This window comes from Anas acuta, chromosome 12 (genome assembly GCF_963932015.1).
Source record: "Anas acuta chromosome 12, bAnaAcu1.1, whole genome shotgun sequence".
Lineage (NCBI taxonomy): Eukaryota > Metazoa > Chordata > Aves > Anseriformes > Anatidae > Anas > Anas acuta.
Genome location: NC_088990.1, coordinates 1,587,479 through 1,607,591, shown reverse-complemented (window position 1 = coordinate 1,607,591; position 20,113 = coordinate 1,587,479). Strand labels below are relative to the sequence as shown.

At 55.2% G+C, this 20,113-nt stretch overlaps 1 protein-coding gene across 2 annotated transcripts in view; it reads right to left on the bottom strand.

The window, feature by feature from the left end:
- ITGA11 (integrin subunit alpha 11) overlaps positions 1-13,558 on the bottom strand; it is a 41,195-nt gene extending 27,637 nt beyond the window's left edge. For both annotated transcript variants that reach the window (XM_068695384.1, XM_068695383.1), the window contains exons 1-2: positions 13,360-13,558; positions 8,301-8,412 (exon numbers count right to left, since the gene is read on the bottom strand). In XM_068695384.1, the coding sequence (XP_068551485.1) occupies positions 8,301-8,412; positions 13,360-13,411 (164 nt within the window). In that variant the 5' untranslated portion in view covers positions 13,412-13,558. The remainder of the gene's footprint in view (positions 1-8,300; positions 8,413-13,359) is intronic.
- Positions 13,559-20,113: the final 6,555 nt, after the last annotated feature.

Sequence of the window (20,113 nt, the reverse complement as noted above, 5' to 3'; positions counted from 1 at the left end):
AAGGTTGAGGTACCTCAAAGGATGGTGTTTTCCACTCGTTGTTTCCCAAGGATTTAACACAAGCAGGATTTGTGCTCCCCCAGATTACCCCACCATAATAAATGCCAAGCTGGGAATCCCCCAGTAATTCTCCCTCCCTCATTAACAGTGTCCCACCACCCATTAATCCGCTCAGCAGCACCCAACTGCAGCATTTACGAGGACGAAGCAGCTCTGTAAAACACGAGACGATGACGACTGCACAGCAGCCCATTCCACCCATTCCCCAGCCCTACGTCAGGCCTCGGGGCTCAAAAAAAAGCCCAAATATTTACAGCCGCTGCCACAAACGCAGCAGAAATGCATGAAGGGGCCGTGAAGCTCGCAGAATTTTTTGTCTCCCCAAGACAATGGCATTGTTTTCCCTTTTGGGTTAAATTGAAATGATTGAGTAGCTGAAGCTGTCAAATTCCCATGGAAAGTTGGCAGCTCAGGGGAAGATTTTTCCAGCTGTTGGGAAGGTGACGGCGCTGGCCGCAGGGCTGGGAAAAGGTTCCCCAAAGCTGGCTGGCAGTGCTGCTGCTGCTGATTGCACCAGCTCGCAGGTTACAGACCCCCTCCTTTATTCCTTTATTTCGTGGTTTAGAAACTTGTGGTCTAAATATTTTTATTTTTTGCTTCTTTTTTTTTTTGTGTTTGTTTGCTTGGTCTCATCCCAAATGACCCAAATCTAATGAGAGCATCCTGAGCATCCGCAGGGAGCCGGCCCCCTCCCCATATGCACCCGAAATCTTCCCCCCTTGTCCTCCCTCGAGGGTTGCAGCCCCCGGTCCTTGCAGAGACCCGAGCAGCAGGCCTTGCATCATGGTTTGGCTAATGGAGGAAGATTTAAAAGAAAATAAGAACCAAACAAGCCCTCCCTCGCCTTCCTTTTTCATGCGCTCCTTATGGGGAAAACAAAAGCAAAAAAAAAAAAAAAAAAGGAATTAAATGTGAAGCGCGCAGACCGCTCAGAGCAACATGTCTGAGGACATATTTTTAACTTTTATCCTGGGAAAAAAAAAACAACAGAAAACCAAGATGTCAGTGGAAATGCCTGAGGAGCATCTGCTCTGCCAGTGCAGGAAGGGGAGCAGGGGCTGAGCTCCTGCTGGTCCTGCAGGAGCTGCGCGCTGGGGCGGCTGGGGCTGGGGCTGCAGGCTGTGCCAGGCCCACCTCAAGCACCAAAACGAAGCCTCAAAGACAAATCGGGAATTTTCAGTTTTTTTTTTCACTGTTTTAAATGGTTTTGTCTCACGTGGATGTCAGTGGCTTGTACAGTGCCCTGCTTCTAGGCCAGCCCAGCAGCACAGACCCCGGGAGGCTGCAGCACTTTGGTGTCTAGAAAACCTGGTACCGAGTCATTGTGCTTTTTTTTTTCCTCTTAGCCCAATTATCTGGTGAAATTCCCTGTGCCACGGGCATTAATTCACGCCTGCTGTCTCAGTAGTGAACCCAGCAAAGGATGCTTGGCTGGAGCACATCTCCCCCAAAACCATCCATCCATGCTTTGAAGGCGTTGGGCGCTGGAGAATCCATCCTTTCCCCGGGGAATTTGTTGCAAATCTTCAGCCTCAGCCTTCATCCTCATCCCTTCATCCTCATCCTCTCAGCCTTCAGCCTCATCCCTCAGCTCCAGGCTCCAGCACCGAGCTGAAGGCACCACGTGTGACCACATCGCCTCCCAAGGAGGGGGCACCACCGCCACCAGGTCACCTTGTGACACCCCCAGATCTCACCCCCATGGTTCTGCTTGACCTGCACGGTCCCTATTTCTCTTCGTTTATCCATCTCTAGTTCATAATTTTTTAATTTCTGCCTGTTGCCCATAATGTGCTGCTGGTCCCTGCCTCGCCTGCCCTCCTGCTCGTGCCGCGGGCCATCCTGCCCCGAGCTGTGCCCCCCAGCACCTTCGCCCAGGCTCAGGTCACCTCCAGGCAGCAGAGAGGTGCAGTCACCACTGGTGCTGTGCACCCCGAATTAGGGATGCCCGAGAGACCCCTGAGACTTTCTTCACCCCACCAGCTCCTGGCTTCTTCAGGCAGCGATCCCCCTGCTCACCGGGCTCTCTGCGCACACGGCGGAGAGGTTGCAAAGCTCATTTGGAGACCCAAAATGTTTTGATTAAATGGAAAGGAGTCAGGAAAAGAAGGTATGTCTAGCTGGTGATCCGGGAATGCAGGGATTAGGGAGGAATGGAGAAGAAACTATGCTTTTCACAGGATTTTTCAATCAATGGGACACTTAATCTCCTGCAAGGCAAATTCGCTTGTAGTTAATTTATTCAAGATGGGCCTGGATGAAGAAGTGATTAAGGAGGTTCAGGAAAAGGAGAGCTCAGCTGTGGAAAACTTTAAATTGCTTTGTGGCTCCTTGGCCAGGACGTGGCAGGGGAATGGACTTCGAGATGTTTTTCTCTACATTGGCAAGGGTGGAAGAAAAAAAATAAAATAAAATAAAGACCTGGTGGGAGTCCAGGGGGAGGCAGAGCCGGCAGAGGGATCACGGCATGGGAGGATGCGGGACCTGGAACCAAGTCCTAGACCTGGCTCTAGCAAAGCGTGCTGCCAGCCTGTGGCTACAGCCTTGATTTTGGGACACCAGCGATGCCATCCAGCCCCTCACTCTGTGACTGTCCCATCGCACGGCGTGGGCAGGAGCAGGGGGCTCCCAGGGTGAGGATGGCCACCACCAGCCCAGGGCTGAGCTAGCGGTGGCCGCAGGGGAATGTCGCACCCTTTGCAAGACTCCTCTGTCCATTGAACGCCTCCTGAATCATCCCTCAGAAGCATTCCTGGCTTCAGAGCCCCCAGTTAACACACAGCAGAGCAGTTGCACAGCTCTGTCCCCACGGTTTGAGGGTTTCAAGGGGTTTCTCTCCCAAGACACGGTGCTTCCTTGCTCTGAGGTTTGGGGTTTGGGACACACCAGCCCAACAGAGACCAGACCCAGACCTGCTCCTGGGCATGAGCTTTGTCCCTGTCCCCTCCTGGCCACCTCCTGCACGGGGACAGCCAGCGGGAAGCCGTCCTGCCACCGATGGGCACAGACACCCTCGGCTGTTGTTTTCCTACGGGCCGATCGGGGTTTTCCCTGCTGTACAACAAACCCTCTCATTGCAAAACAAAACAGAAACACAGCTGTAATTTAACCAGCCAGGAGGCTCCGAATTGCACAGCCCCATCCCGCGGCTCCGAACGCTCCCCACAGACCCAGGGGGCTGCCTCCATCCATCCAGCACCCACGTAACGGGAAGGGGACACCACCAGGACATGGGACCAAGGGACCAGAGCCCAAGGCAGGCAGTGGCCGAGGTGAGGGATGCACCAATCCTGCCATAGGAACCCCGTAGCTGTCTCAGTAAGCGCAGCTCCCGGAGCTCTCCTTAAAATAGCACACGACGGGCGTGCTGCAGAACACGGCCGAGGAGCTCGCAGAAAAGTGTGGTTAGAAATAATGATACTTTCTTATTTTTCTCGGTGTCATTTTTTCCCTTTTACTTAGGGATATCGTAACCCAGAGGTGTTTACAGGCGAGGCCCCTCGGCGGTTCTTGCCTGGGCTGTGGGTTTCCAGCACTGGTTGATGCTTTTTGTCGGCAGCAGGCACTCTGTTCATCCGGACCCGTGTGATTTCTGACTTTCTGCTTGGGGTTTCCAAAGCAAACCCCAATCTCCAACTCCAGTCCTTGCCGGGTGCCTCTCGCTTTCCCAAATTGCCCGTTATCACCCGCTCATGGTGTTTGTGGGGGTTCCCACACCCCAACAGGTCACTGGCTCCATCCCGCTAACCTGCGGTGCTCTGCGACCACCCAACCCTAAATAACAAAGATGTGACCACAGAAACCTTGTCATGGTCGAGCAATATGAGATGGGAAGGAGCAACACCCCTCTAATTCGTAAAGATCTGCTGAAAAATACCTCCAGCCTCACTTTTTCTCCATCCTGATTCCTGGAGGGCAGTGAGAGCGTGTGGAGTGCTGCAGCTGTGGGGTGGGAAATGATGTCTAATTTCCTGCTTAGGCCAAAATCTTTCTTAAAAAAAAAATAAATGAAAGCTGAAGAGCCTAACCTTAGAGCTGATGCTCACCAGCCCTGGAGCTGATGACAACCGTGCTGCTTCGTGTCAAGGAAGATGTGCCCCGAGGATGTCAGATGTCCCCTGTCCTCCTCGGTGCCAGGCAGTGGGGAACGGCCCCAAAAGCCCCGTGATGCTGGTAACAGAGCCCCTGGGATTCCCAGCTAAAGCCCCCGGAATTACACCCACAATAACACCAAAGAGGGGACGACCCCGGAGGATGGGAGATGGGAAAAGAGAAGAGCGGGGCCACGGCGCATCCCCAGCCCTGGCGTGGTGGGAGGGAGAGCCGGGAGCAGACACGGTCCCCGCGCCGAAGGAATGCTCTGCAGCTATGTACCCTTTCACCAAAATAATCCCAGCGCTCGGGTACCGGCCAAACCACAGGAGAATTGCAGCCAAGAAAGCCTCGCAGTAGTAGGGAAATAGCAAACCCTTTAACTGTTTTTCCAGATCAGCACAATTACAGCTCGAAATCCACCGAGCAGACTTTTCGCTCCTCTCCCTCCTCCTGCTCCCTTCGGTCGTGCTCGGACTGGAAACGTCACGTCTGTGCCTGGAGCTGCCGGGCACCCGGGGGGGTTTAACCACGGGGGTCCCCTGTTGTGGTTAAGGGGCCAAATCCTGCACCCAGGCTTTGCAGCACCCCCCTGGTGCTGCTGCACAGCGAGGATGAGGCTGCACGAGCTCCAGCAGCTGGGGATGCTCTCCTGGGTGATGCCATCTTGCCAGCAGCATCATTGAAGCCCTGGCCCCAGCCAGCTCGGGAACGCTGTATTTATTATTTTTATGGCTTCTGAAGGCTAATGGATGTTTATCCCCAGGGCTTTCCTTCCACAGCCAGTTTTCCTCAAGCATCTTTATTTTTTCTTTGCATAGCTGGAAACGTGCAGCCTGCAGACACAAGCTGGTGCAGGGCCCTGGTGATGCTCTGGCACAGCCCAGCCTCTGCCTCCTATTCCTGAATTTTTGATTTAGATGGGAAAGGTGGGGATGGAAAGCTGGGGGTGATGGCTGGGCTTGCTGCCGGCAATCCATCTTAGGTGGTGAAGTGCACTGCTGCTGCTTGGGCTGCTCCCCAAAATACCTGTGCCCTCCCCAGCCCTTATCCTGCCAGCATGGGGACCCGTCCCCACTCCATCTGGGGCACAGAGCAAGCGGGGGGCTAATCTGAGATACCTGGTGGCACAGCCTGTAAGAAAAGGGCTGGAAAAGCTTCCAGAGCAGCACGAGAGTCAGCATGTGGGCAGAGCAGGGAGTTCTCCTTCCCCAGGGAGTGACACTAAGACCAGGATGGTGGGGAGTCGAAAGAAGCCAAGAGGAGAGGGGAGGTGAAAGAAGGAGAGAAACTTTTCCCCTTTTTCCCTCTTTTCCCCCTGATCTTGGACTTCTAAGAATGTTTCACCCCGAACTCCAGGTGATTTTGGTTTGTTTGACCCCCCTGACCCCCAAATCTGAATGGATGCGAGTGGAGCAGAGGAGCAGCTCCAAGCCCTTTGGGACACCACCACCATCGCCTCTGCCCTTAAAACTCCTCCATCTTCTTCAACCCAAGCTTCTGCCAGGCCACTTCACCCTGCCCTTGGCAGCCTGGGGGGGCTCAGATCCCCCTGGCTTCATGGTGCCACCTGGATAACCAGCACCATGGTGCCGGGATGCTCAAACCCCTTCACTCCAGGCAGAATTTGGCCCCAGGTGCAGCAGGAGCACTGGGTTGTTGCCACCGTGTTGCACGTCTGGGTGAGTTTCGGTAGCCAGCTGCCCTTTTTTTTTCCATTCACATACTTGGAAAAATCACAGATTGCACCTCCTGCTCGATGAAAAAGGGAGAGAAAGTGGCGAGGGGGAGGTCTGAAAGTCAGCCGCTGACTGCCAGCAGGAGAAGCGACCCCCCGAAGCGGCGAGCTGTTAGAGCAATAAATTTCCAAGTGCTTTTTTTTCCCCTGGAGTTTAATAATCCGAATTCTTTCCTCCCAGGTTTTCCACTATCAGGGCTGCAGTTATAGCCCCCACGTGCAAGCTATCTGGCTCCCTCCTGAAAGGCTGGAGAAAGAGAAATAGCCACAGCGAAAAATACTCCTGCAGAACGTTATATGTGTGTGTGTGCGTCCGTACACACAAATAGCCCGTACGCTCACACACACACATATAGAAGCTGCTTTGAAATCCTTCTGAAGCCCTCCACGCTGGCCAAAAGCAGCATTAAACGGTTCAGACCGGAGCGGAGGTGCCAAAGTCCTCGGATTCCACACTTGGTATTTGGCAGCCGGCTCCGCGCGTGTTGTTGGAGCAATCCCTCCGGCAGCAGCCACGTTTCTGGGATGGCCATTCAGCTCCTCCGAGCTCTGCTGTACTTTTTGGGGTTTTGCTGAACTCCTCGGGGCCAATATTCGATGATGCTTGCCTGGCTTCTGCCTTGCTAGCAGCTGGGGTTTCGTCTTATCATCCCCTTTTCTTCTGTTTTCTGGCAGCTCCTGAGCTCTGCGCAATTACCATCATGTGGCGGAGCTGCTCCTTCTCTACGTCCTCGGTTTATACTCCAGACGTTTTGTTTGTTCAGTCATTTATCCTTTAACCAGAGTGAGTCATGGTGGCTGCAGTTTTTAACTATGTACACATTTAACAGACATCCTATACCGTGTAATTGCGTGCTGTGATGCACTCTGTATTTATGGAGATACCTACGCTTACTCAGGGCGGTGAGCACCCATTTTTGCATGCAGAGGAACCAACAGAGGACAAAAGCTCCAGCTCTGCCCTGGCCAACGTTGGCAGGGGAGATGCAGGAGATGCCAAATCCAGATCTCATCACTCCCTGCTGCTCCCAGCAGTGTGGTGGCACCTGGCCATGCCAGGACCCTTTTGTCTTCCTCTGTGGCACCGATGTCCTGCGCAGACGGATGCTGGCTCATTGCTTGAGGAGCACCAAGCAGTAGCACAGCCATGTGCCATCCTCGTTGGGTTGTGCTGCTCTCCGCCAAGGTTTTTTGGCATTTGATGGACGAAATGTGATACGGAAACGATGTTTTCTAGCAGCAGAAGCAGTAGGAATGTGATGGCAGGGACACACGGTTCCTGTTCCTTCTCTCCTTCGGAGAACTGCGCGCTCCCATCTGCATTTCCCAGGCTCAGCCTAACCTGGGTAGCACAGGGCCAGAGCCTCTGGTGGGGGCAGCTCAAAACCCACTGAGCTGGGGTTTGGGATCTGCTCCTGGGAGGAGATATTTCGCAGCAGAACCTGGTGCAAATGGGAGGCTCGTGTATGCCGGAGCTGCGTACACGAGCACTTTTGGAGAGGGGGTCCCCACCCTTTGTGGGCAGGAGGATGAGGATGGAGGCAGCAGGCTGTGCTGGTGTGCCCTGAGAAGCCACCCTGCGATTTTTGGCAAGGTTCTGCCTCCTTTCCTGGCCCTACCAGCACGCTGACAGCCATCCGCTGCACCTCTGCGCACCAGCACAGCATTTGGGTTGCAGTAAAGAAAGACCATGAGGGTTTGGGGCCAGAAAATGGGCTAAGAAACGATTCCTTTGGGCTCAAAGCAGCTGTGCCTATGGGGGCACCTGCTCCAGCATCACACGGAATGAGACCACAAACGAAAACTTGACCAGCATTAATGCCAGGCTCACTTTTTGCCCTAAGCCTGGCTGTAGGGCACCCATGGGGCAGACCATTCAGCTTGGTGGTGATAGTTTTGGGGTGTTTTGTCTGCTTTTGGCTATGGTACCTGGCTGTGACCTTGGAGAGCACCCATTGTCCCCCCAGCCTCACTGGGTGGCCACTTCACCCCCACCAGCACCTTAGTGAGCAGCACAATGCCCCAGAAACCCCAAACCCAAGCAAAACCCCGAGCAAAACCCATCCCAGCTTCACCCCGCACCCCCGACAGCCGCAGGCGGCTCTGATCGCTTCTGCAGACCTGACTTCTTGGAAACTCTATAAAAAGGGATGGCCTCAGCCCAAAACCCCGATGGGTTTCCAAAAAGTGCTGGAGCCAGGGAGCCATGAACCTGCCCGGGGCGGCTCCTTGCGGCACCTGTGAGCCCTGCTCCAAGCACACCAGCTTGGCCCCAGCACCATCAGCACCAAATCTCACTTTCCTGCCAGGCTTGGGCTCTGCCAACCCCAAAAAGGTGGTCGGGAAGAGCAGGAGATCCTCAGCATTCCCATAGGTTGCTGTAAACCCCCCCTTTTTGGGGTTCACTCACCATTTCTTGCCCCCGATGTCGTGCTGCTGCACCGTGTAGCCGAAATAAGCATCCTTAGAGCCCGCTATGATTTTGGGCCTCTTGGTGTCGATGTTGAAGGTGTCGCTGAACCCTGGGGAGAGAGGAGAAGGATCCCATCAGGCAGGGTGCTGAGGTGCTGGGGGAAAGCGCTTTTATGGTGCGGGAGGCCAGACCCCACAGGGGTCATCCTGAGGGGTGCGGAGCCTCCATCCACGGGGCCGTTCATGCTGTTTTGGGCCCAAAAGTCTCCAAAGGAGCCTCCAGCCCCAACCTTTCCCTGAATGCTGCTCCCCACAGTGCCTATCGGGTCCCAGGAGGGCCCTAAGAGACACGGGGGAGGTTTGACCCCATCACAGCAGCTCTGGGGCACCTCACCAGCTGGACGGGGTGGTTTTAGGTTTGCCTTAGGGATGCTCACGGCAAGGACGGTTTTAAAGGCAGCAGGAGGCTCACGTTTGGTATTTGTGTGGGTATAAAGGGGATGTCAACAGGAGAGGCTGGGAATGTCGCTTCCCAGGCAGAAAGTTCAGGGTGGAAAGTGCTTTTGTAGGTAGGAATGTTAGGAATAAACCTGAGGGTTTTGGTTTTTTTTTGCAGTCATAGAAACAGATTGGCGACGTTGGCTCGGTAAACAGAGAGAAGTAGAGTCTCGCCAAGGAGAGCTGAGGTAAGAAGCTTTAAAGTCCTACAAAAAGAAATTCTAGAAAGCAAGGGGAAAAAAGGAGACGGGGGAGATCAGAGCCAGCACATTTTGTGGTAGATTGACCTTATTTAACATTGCAAAACAAATTAAAACGGCCTCTGAGTCAACCATTACCCAGTGGCAGCATCGCGAAATTGCGTTCTGGCCATGGGGAGAGGCGATGGGCAAAGAGGGTATGGGGGGGGACAGGGCAGATGGGGCATCCCGGGGGGCACGGGGAGGCACAGGGGGCACAGGGGACATGGGGGGACACAGAGGGGCACAGGGGACTTCCTAGAGGAGGGTTCTTGGGGGCATTTCAAGCACCAGCCAGCAAGGCTCAATTCCAGGAGATGCAGAGGCATCTGCAGCGAGCAGAACAAGTGTCACAGAGAACATCACAGGATTTCCCCTGATTTTTGCAGAGTTTCTCTGAATTTGCCCCCAAAAGACAGTTTCCTAGGTAAGCCTAGCTGATGGGAAGGCAGATATCTATGGCAAGTTGGGGATGCCCATCCCACGGCTCCTTGCCTCCTGGAGCAGCAAAATGCAACCAAATTGCTTGCAAAAGGCATCTTAGAGGGGCAAAAAAAAAAAAAAAAAAAAAAAAAACCCACAAAAAAAGAGAACTAATGGCTTATTAGATGCAAAGGTCTCTAAACCAGGGATATGCGTGAGATGAGCACATTAATGCAGGTGGAAAATGTGAAGAAAAAAGCAATTTCCCACCCCTTTTGGCTTGGCTGCCTCCCCAAAGGACAGCACGATGCAAATTGAGGGGCCAGGCGTGGGCTCCAGCCTGCTGGTCCCTTCTCTTTAAAAGTACCCAAATGCTCGTTTTTAACCAGAAATAAAGCCCGTGTGGGCATAAGGGGCTGCAGCCATCATTGGCCCGATCCCATAGCAGAAATCCATCGGATCCCGAAATTGCAGAGAGGGGGCTCTGAGGGCTGCAATGCCCCGTGCTGGTGGCAGGTAGCGGGCAGAGAAATGAAGAGATCAGGAGGAAAGTTTGCAGACAACGGACGGCAAAGCCCCTCGATTTTGGGCACAGGAGGGAAGGAATTGGCGTGGGTGCATTCGAGGCAGAAAGACAAAAAAAATCGGACAGAATTTAAACCGTCTTAAATTAATGGGATCTTTTTGAAAGGCTGTCAAGGAGACTTAGCAACCCGGAGAACTCAGTCTCGTTTTCTTGTCAGGAGTGACATCACTGTCATAAATAAGTGACCAAAACCCACATGTTTTGCTTGCGATGGTGCCAAGGCAGGAAGCCTCAAATACCTCCTCTCCGAAGTGGAACTTCGGCCGAGGCCAAACCTTTGATTCCTGTCAGGTCAAATATTGAAAAGGAAAAACAAAAACCAACACAATTGGGAAACAATACTGGGAGTTCAAGGCACCTTTCCTGCCAAAAAAAGAATAAAAACAAGTCCTCTCCGTGCCTTGGGGTTGGTTCTGCTGCCATAAGGGGCTGGTGGCTTTAGCTGGTTGCTTTGCTCCAACCCTTGGTGATTTGAGGAGACCTGAGCAGGGCAGCAGAGCTGCCGGAAGGATTTCATTTTAATTTAATTTGATTTTATATCTGACCGCAGGCAGAACAGCACGATGTGACCCTAAACCCAAACCTGGTGTTTTCATGGCTCGAGACGGAGGCATCGTGGGGCGAAGGCTGTGGCTCTGGTGCCCGAGAGCTGTCCTTGCAACCCTCCCTTGCTCACCACTCACACCCACGTGGGAGATGCAACCCCTGTGGTGGGACAGTGCGTCCAAAGACCCCAGCATCACCACCGAGAGCCACCACACAGGGGTGACCCCCGCCACCCCATGTCCCCAGGGCTGCTGGCCACGTTCAGCCAGGCACCTGGGATGGGTCCCCATTGCCATGTGGGCTTTGGCAGCTTGGGATGCTCCTCTGCAACCCATCTGTCACACACATTGTTTATTTTTATATCTAGGATTGCCTTAGAAAAGCCTTTGAGCTTGATATGGGGTATTTGGGCAAAAGCTAGCAGGCCCCAAGGAGGAGCAGGGCGGACCAGATGTTCCCAGGCATCCCTCTAAGCCTCAGCCCCTACCGCGCTCTCTTTGCAGACCGAAATGCTGAAAAAGCACCAAATTCCTCCCCAGGTCGCTATCTCGAAGCCAGCATTTGTCATCAGCTATTAGGAAACAAATGGGGTTTGGTGGCTGCCGAGGCTGCGGACGGAGAGCCAGGGAAATAGTGGAGATGACCAGGAGATCAGTCATCGCGGCCGCGTGTGCTGTGACATTCCTGGTTACCCACAGAGTCCCAACCAAACAGCCCTGGGGCAGCAGCTACACAAGTACCTCGTGCTTCCACCGTCCCAGCTCTCTGGCCCCCAAAAAGCCGGGGAGGAGCTGCCCGAGTGCTTAAATAGCAGCCGGGCACGTTAAGGAATGTGTTGATTGCTCGTTTGCAGCGTGTCCTGCAGCCAAAGGCACCACGGTGCTCGGGGGTTTGGATACCATGGACCCTCCCTGGCCAAATCTCAGCTAGGGATGGAGGATGTTAGGTGTGGGATGTCCCTGCACTGCTCTTGGGGCCATCCAGAATTTAGTTCCCAGCCCCATGCAGAACTGGGGGGGTCCCTTGTGAACCCACCCGGGCCAGCCCAAGCCCCCCCACATGGAGCAAGCAGAGCGCTCGGTGACCCTCTGGTGGGGAACCAACAGACCCCCCTTGTCTGGATAAAGCAGCTAAGGAAGGAAAAGAGCTGCATGGAGTGGGACAAGGGAAGTCATCCCAGGGCAGCCACCCTGTCCCCGTGGCCGTGGGTCACATCTTCCCTGCGATCTGACCCCTGAGGGCTGCTGCTGGGAGGCGTTTGTTTCAGCAAGTCCTTGGCTGGGCTCTCCTAATTCAGAGCTGCACCCCAAAGCCCCGGGGGAGAGGAGCTGGCCTGGACCTTAGGGACAGCTGGGTTTGTCCCCCAATTGTGCCCAGACATCGCAGTGCCTCCGGGGACTCCCAGCCTGGGAAAATGGCTTGCAGACCATGGCACGCTCCAGGACACGCGGGGGCTGCCCACACAGCAAAGGGACCGTCCCCGAGGCCACATGTCCCATCCCGGTGCCAGGGCCTCCCACGCGTGTCCCAAACTTGCTTTGAGTTCAGCCGGTGAAACAAAATATCCCACAAAATATCCCACCCCACAGCCACAAAGCATCCCAGAGCACGGGGACCACCACGGCGCACTGGAAACTGCGCCCTAACCCTTGCCACCGGCACAGGGCTCGTGGAGCAGCACCGTCACCCGCGGGTGTGCCAAAACCCCGTGGGCAAAAACATTCACCCGGAGGGGTTTTGTTCTTGCAGGGGAGCTTTTGGAGGGGCTGCTGCCCACGTAAGCACGGCCCCGGCAGCCCCGCAGCCCCCCGCGGGCAGCCCCGCTCGCCCGCCGCCATGCGAGGCGCGCACACATGTTCCCCATTAGGCAAAGAAAGGCAGCTCCGCCGCGGCTGGCTTCAGACGATCGAGCAACAGTGCAATTAGAAAAGGGAAAAAAAAAAAGAAAAAAAAAAAAAGAAAAAAAAATTCTGGCGTGCTTTTCCACCAGGATGTTTAGAAATGTTTACAGTGGCATTAGTGCTCGGCGCTGCTGGCTGCCGGGGGTGCGTTAGCGGGCGGTGGAGCTCCTGGTAGCGGTAACCAGCTCTTTTTTTTTTTTTGCTTTAAAGTTAAGAGAGGTCCCAGCCTCGCTGCTGCCAGCCTGGGAGGATGTCAGCCGTGGGCAGAGCCCAAACGGAGCCTCCTGCTCCCAGCACCCGGCCGGCGAGGGGCCAGCGAGACGCCGAGCTCTGCTCCCACCCCTGGTTGTGCTCGTCCCGCCGCGCACCGAGCCGAGCAGGGGGAGGCTGCGAGAGCACATCCTTCAGCCAAATATTGACCCAAAGAAAGCCCCTCGTGGCTTGCTCAAAGCCAAGCACTTCTCTTTTGCGCTGACCCCTCACGTGCGGCAGGACAAACCACCTGAGGGGTGCGAAAATTAACCCTGCCTAAGAGGGTCGGGCTGTCTGGGGGGGCTTTTTTCCCCTCCGTCCCATGCTCCAGAACACTTCCAAATAATCTTCCAAATCTGCTCGTGCCTGCAGCCCAGCGCTGGGAGGAAGGCAGCGCTCCCCGCTCCGTCCCAGGAGCCCATCAAAGCCCTTCATCCCCTTCAACTCCTCTTCGCCTGCCTTGAAGGCACCCGGCTCGCTCCCTCCCTCCTGCTCCTGACTTTTCTCATTAAGCCCGGGCATTCCCAGGCACCTTTCCCTCCTCGCCTAAAAAAAGCAGAAGGTATTTCCCCGTCGCTGGCAGCAGCCGTGGGGAAGGGAACGGGAGCTTACCGGGTAAGAGGCAGAGGGAGCAGGCGAGGAGCAGCCCACTGGGAAGGTCCATGGGAGCACGGGGGGCCCCGCTCCCTGGCCCCGAGCATCCGCCGGAGGCACCCAGCCAGACTGGTAGCCCTGCTCAGAAAACCTTTTCCTTATCCCCAGCCTTCCCCGGCTCCCTGACAGAAGGAGAGCATTGGGAGGGAGTGGGAGGGACGAGCGGGACTTGTAGGAGGTACAGCAGGAGAGGACGGCAGAGGGGACAGCCCGCGTGCAGCCGTGGCACCCTTTAGGGATCAGCTCCGTGCTGGGGCTCTGCTGGCTCGGACGCGTGGCCCCGTGGCCGTGCCGGCCCCACAGCACCCGTTGGGGTCCCTTGGGTGCCCTCACCATGATGGGAGGGTGGTGGTGGGAAGCCTGCGTGGTGCCACTGGTGGTGGTGGGTGCCAGTGTTGGGTGGGTGCCACCTCTCCCCCTGTGCCACCGAAATTCAGGGTGCTAATGAGTGTTTTCTTCCCCGCTGCCAGGGCTGGCCCCATGCACAACGGGGTGCTCCAAATACCCACAGCCCTTAGACCAGGTTCCTAATGCCCCCCCCCGACAGCCATGAGATGTCATTTAGGGCCCCACCACCTCCAACCCAAAACCTCTGATGCACAACAGCATCCCCAGGGCGGGATTTTCTCCTTCCATCCTATTCCTCCCTGATATAGGGACACCCTTTGGAGGAGGCACCCCAGGGCAGCTCCAGCAGGAGCTCAGCTGCCCCCACAGCAGGGTTTTGGGGCTGGGACACAACCCTGAGCACCTGTGGACCAGACCCCAGAGCCCCAGCACGCCCAAACCTTGCTCCTAGCTGGGGTGGAAGCAGCCTGGGGGGCTCCTCTGGGGAGGCAACACCTTGCTACGTGCCCTCCCTTTTCCCAGTGGGAAAGATAAATACAATTTTTGGTTTATTTTCAGAGCAGACATGACCCTGGAGATCCTTTCTAACCTTTCTTTCAAGCTCTCTGTGCTAAAGGAACACCCTGAGCCCAACATCACTGCTGGGAGAGGAGAAAAAGTCTGGGGGCTGCAGCTGCGCCCTGCCAGCTCTCTGCTTGGCCACGCAGAGGAGCCAGCAAAGGTCCCAGGTATATTTCTGCCCCTCCTACCCCAAATTTGAGAGGGAAGACCTTTAGAAATGGGTCCAAACACCAACATCTCTGCCTATGGAGTCCGTCAGATGGGTTGGGGATGCAGGAGGAAAATCAGCTCCGCTCGAGGCACTCTCCTGGATGGGAGGGAGCGCCTGGGAGACCCAGCTCCTCTCCATTCCCCCCCTTCCCTCCGGAGTCGATACGTTTTGGGTCTCCAGGCGGGAGAGGACACATGTCTGGAACAGAGATCAAAGCAGCAGTAGGATCCAAAGCGTCTCGGAGATGCGGATGCTCCGCCGCGTGTTTGTGTAGCACCCCTTCCCCCAGCAAAACGTTTTGACAAAATTGGAGATTTTCAGTCCTAACTGTGTTTTCCAGCTGTCTCGCCCATGCCTCACTCTGGAACGAAAATCAGAATTTCAGGGGGTAGCAGGAGCTGAAGGGCTTTTGTTGTTATTTTTGGTTTTGGTTAAGTTAAAAGGTTTTTTTTAGGGACTAGAAGGGAATATTAAAAAGCTCCAGCAGTAAGCACAGAGGAGATTTACAACACGGTGTAACCAGAGCATAGGGGGAGCGATTGCTGCTTCTCCTGAGCACAAACAATCCCTCAGGACGTAGGGAGCATCCCAGGACCTTTCCCTGCTCCTGAGCCTTGTGTTTCCTGCAGCACCCGGGGTGCCAGGGGGACCCCTGCCCTTGCGGCTTCGCTCGGGGCACGCGAGCGCTTCTGAGCAGCTGGAGAAACGTCCTGCTGGGAACTACAGCTTTCCACTCCACTGAAAGCAAAACCATTTTTTTATTGTTTTTTTCCCATGGGGAAAAATAGAAAATACAAATTGCCCACGTGATCTCGAGATTCGCATCTCGGGGCAGTTTTCGGAGCGGTGGCTTGGAGGCAGCCCCCTGGGAGCAGCAGCTCGAGGGCGGCAGAGGTAGGGCAGGAAAAGGAAGGGCAGAGAAAGGGACGGGGGCCTTACAACACCCACCCCTCCCCACGCAAAGCTGAGGGGTCTCAAGCACAATAATTCTGGAGTTAAAAAGCTCCATGGAGAGCAGAGCTCCTGCCTTGAACTCCCTGACCTGGAAACCAGCTCCAGGTGGGATTTACGGGGCCCCTTGTGCCAGGGGCCTGGTGCCTGGAGCAGGCAGCACTCGAGGACAGGCCACCACCTCTGCCCGTCCCCCAAACAGGACCACCACCAAACGCTGACCCCAAGTTTGGGAAAAGCAGAGAGGTTTTTGCCCTTTTTTGTCTCCTATCATTATCCGATAGGGTTCCACTTTGCTTTGCCAGCTGTCCCCCAGCAGCTTGCAAACCGCCCAGGGTCTCTCATTAGCCTGGACCCTTTTGGGTAGCAGGGGTTTGGGGTCCCGTTGGCCTGAGCTTTTGCAGAACCGGCAGAAACTGCAGCCACTGACAGGGCTGTGGTGCCACGAGGGGGGATATCAGCATCCCCCTCCTCTGCCTCCAGCCACGCTGCTTCGCTCGGGGAGAGACACCAAGGGGCGAGGGGAGAGGAGCTGTGCTGCAATACCATTGATGTAATGCTTCCAAAATGCACGCAGCTGTCACTGGAAGTGATATAGGGGAAAACAAGGAAATAATAGTATTTCACCCCCTCGCAACAACAAAAAAAAATAAATAAAAAATGTTATTTGAGGAAAGCCAAGTTGTTCCAGGGCGTCCCATGATATTCCAGCAGAAAATGCAGCAGCGGGGCTCTTTGACATCCAAAAAGCCTACAGAAGATAATTCTCATGTATTCATCATATGATATTAATCCTGCAAAAAGGAAAAAGCTGGGCTCGCATTAAAAGCCTCCTTCCCATTTCATTTTGGATCCCGCTGCGATTCGAGCGCTGTTTTGGCCAGCCCAGGCAGCGCCTTCCAAAAAGCCTCGCCTGCAGCAGCACGGGGGCAGGGGGGGGGACCCAAACCCTCCACAGCAAGAAACACAGCACCACGGAAGCTTTTGGGGGCATTTTGGTGACTTTTTTTAGTTTTATTTGGTTTTTCCCCTTCCCCACGTCCCAGCTGCTGGCAGCGCAGCAGCCAGCTCCAGCGGAGAGCGGAGGGGCTGGAAACAAACAGCCGGCCCCAGCCCCGCACAGCCGCTTGGAAGAGAGCTAGGAAAAGATGTGCTGCGATCTCCGCCTGGCTCTCAGCGAGCCCTTGTGATGGGTTTCTTCAGTTTGGGGTTTGCTGGGGGTGAAGAAGGGGCAGGGGGTCCTCGGGGCAGGGATGTTTGCTCCGCAGGTGCGTGCAGGATCAGTCCCGCTGGTGACTTGGGCATCCCGCTGGGTTGCAACTCAGTGAGACACACTGAGCCCTCAGCAGCCAGGAATAAGTCGGTGGAGAAAGCATGAGAAGGAGAAACTTTCCCTTGAGAACAGAGGAAAGTGACAGCTCTCGGTGGTGACAGCAGCCCCCGGTTTCAGCCCCCCCCAAAATTCCATCCCAGGTGCCAGAAGTTTGTGACCGAAACCCTCATATCGTCTCTGTAAGGCAGGCACCTGCCAAGAAAAGTGCCAAGGAACAAAAAAAGGCTCACGGACACTGGCACAGTCAGTGCTCTGCAGCCAGATACCGCTGGGATAAAGCCACCCCCTCCCCTTAATGGGGAAGTAAAACCCCCGAGCTGAGCCCTGCACCTGAGGCAGGGTTTCGCATCGGGACCGTTCGGTGTTTCCAAGTGCCACTGCCTCTCCAAGTGCCACCGCCTCTCCAAGAGCCCCTGAAAGCTGGTAAAAAGCAAGGGGAGAGCAGGCAGGGACAGCTTCGACCCAGGCAGCAAGTTCACTTGGCTGTGGGGCTGCTCAGGGAATTACACAAGCTGTTTCTCAGCCGTTCCCGAAGGGAAGGTCTCGTGTCTTCCCCAAACGAAGAGCTTTGGATGGGCTTCCTAAAAAAGCTGGAGAGGAGGAAAGTGAGCTGACCGGGCCCTTGCTCGGAGCCAGGAGGCAGCACCAGATGACCCCGAGTCCCCTCCTGAATCAAGCAAAGCTTTGTTCACCTCTTACAAAGAAAATCCTACACGCACCAGACTCCAGCATCCATCCCCGCATCCCAGCCGAGCCCCAGCTCAAGTTTTTTTTTTTTTGCCCCAGTGACTCCTGCGCCAAAAGCAAAGCCCAGCTGACCTACTGATGACCTGACCTTGCTTCCCCTGTGTTTGGAAGTCAACCTACACATCGCTGGTGCGTTTTCCCCACACGTGGTCATCTTTTCCTAAATCCAGCCTTTCCCTACAGCAGATGCCTCCTTGAGCCTGACCTTTTGGGAGGGTGTCATGCGCTGGACGCTACCGCTCTGTGAGTTTCAGAAGAATTAAGCTAGGATACAAGGAATGTAAACAGAGCCCAGGAATGAAAACAAAATCCCCAATTCCCTAAAATAAGCGGAGGAAGGGCTGACGGTGTTACATGGGGTATTTCATGGGGAGCTGCCCCAGCACGATGGTGCTGCGGTACCGGGTGGCACCAGGGCTGCTTCTCCCAAAATCCGGGGGCAGGATCGGTGCAGGGGGGGTGCTCAGCACAAAGAGGGACCGGCAGCAGCCCCCTGGGGTCTGGCCACACTCGGAGCCCTGGATGGGCAGGCGATTGTCACCTTAGGGTGGCGGGGAGCAGCCCCGAAGCTGGCTGCCGAGGGGGTGCGTGGTGCCGCCCCGCCTGGCCGTCACGCGGCCCCGCTGAGCTAAGAGCTCTGGAGACTCGGTTGTCCAAAACAAAAGCTGATGTAAACAGCAAGCCAGGCTCTTCCAAGATTACCAGCTCCACGCGACGCCAGGAAACGTTACGTCGTTCGGGATCACAAGGCTGGAAGTGAAAGCATTAAACCCCAGCAGGAAGCTTGCAGGCAAAGGGGCTGAAAAGCCCCAGGGCGCAAACAAAAAATTTCCAAAAAAAAGGAGCTCAGCCCCTGCCCTGCCTCCTTTGCTGCCTGCAGCACCGTGTGGGAGCCACCTTGAGCATCCCCACGCAGGGATGCAGCAGGGCTCTGCGTGCCCTGGGGTCTCCCCACAGCTCGTGCTACCCCAGGGCAGCACCGACGGCACAGCTGGGTGAGGTTTGGGGAGGGAAAAGGGACCCCAGGGTGGCGAAGGGGGGAGCCCCTAAAACTCTCAGCGTACAAAGCGAGAGCAGAGCGGTGCAGGGAAATAGTTTCACCCCCCCCGGAAAGCAGAGCCTTGGAACGGGTGCAGTGTTTGCAGGAACTCTGGCCCTGAGCTGTGGGCCCTCCCACGGGGCTCTCGCCAGCTCACATGAGCTTTCGCCCGTGGGTTTAGGAGGGTGCCAGGCTGATTGACCCAGCAAAGCCCCCCCCAGGGGACATTTCTGCAAGAAACCACGCAGAATCCCAGTAGCCCAGGCGTTTGCTGGTGGGTGTTCCCTAGCTGGCTTGGCGGTCGGCACCCAGCTGTGAACATCCACCTCCCGACAGATCACTTCGCACTCCGAAAACCACTTCCCGAGCAGGTTAAGCCTCGCTGGAGGAGCTGGGGCCTGGCTCCATCCCTCCCCAGGTGCCTGCTGCTGCTCGGTGACTTCACCCTTCAAGCAGCTTCCCCAGCATCGCCCTCACCGAGCGCTAACCTTAAAAGCAGCGTTTGCTACTGAGGAATTTCTTTGTTTGCTCATCCAGCATTATTTTTCCCATTTATTTAGTCTCTCCCTGTTTATTTCTTACTTCTGATGAATTTTAAGCTCCCAAGCATCCCAAGCACTTAATCTGCTGCAAGCCAAGTCGGATGTGAAGTTTGGGGCTTTTGCACTAACCTGGATGAGGCTCAGGGCACCCACGTGGAGCCAGGACAGGGCACAGCACCGCACGGCCCTGCTGCCCAGGGGCTCATCACGCTCCGCCACCTCCTCGTCTACTTTTAATTAAAAAAAGAAATGAAATACCTCACCAATAAAACCAGAATATTTCCCCTGGGAAGCTTTCCACGGTAGGAAAAAAAAAAAAAGAAACCTCTTGCGTAACTCCCCTGAACTATTATTAATATTCCTTTATCTCCTGCTCCACAGAAGCGCTATTTACAGCCGCGCGTTTCTGCCGTCTCCATTTGCCCACATACAGAGATTCCTCTCCGTCTGGAGAGAATTGCTGTGCAATACGAGTCCTGGCTATTTTTTTTTTTTTCCAGGTTAATTCTACCGAAGTGACACACGCAGCTAAGCCCCACGTACAAATGGTAAAGCCATTCGAGCCGTGGTTTGTTGGAGAGGGTGCCAAACTGGCCGTGTGCAGTTGGCAGCCCGTAAAAATCACAACTTCAGAGGAGAACTTGATTAATACGCTGCTGAACATAATGGAGGGGAAAATATGCAACAGTAGAAGAAACTCTGGGCACACTCGTTTGCAAAGAAGAAAAAAAAAAAAGGTCTTTCAAACTCGCTTTTTCCTTTCTGCTGTGTGAAATGGGGAGGCAGGGCAGGGAGCAGGGTGCTGCGGACATCTCCCATGCACCCATATTTCCTTGGGATCAGACAAGGGGCACTGCTTGCACCCACACAGCTCGGTGCCTTCCCCCTGCCAACACAGGGATGATGTTCATGACAGGGCCAGGAACATCATCACAGCTCCACCACCCCGGATTCTCCCCCTCTGCTCGCTTCCAAGCACA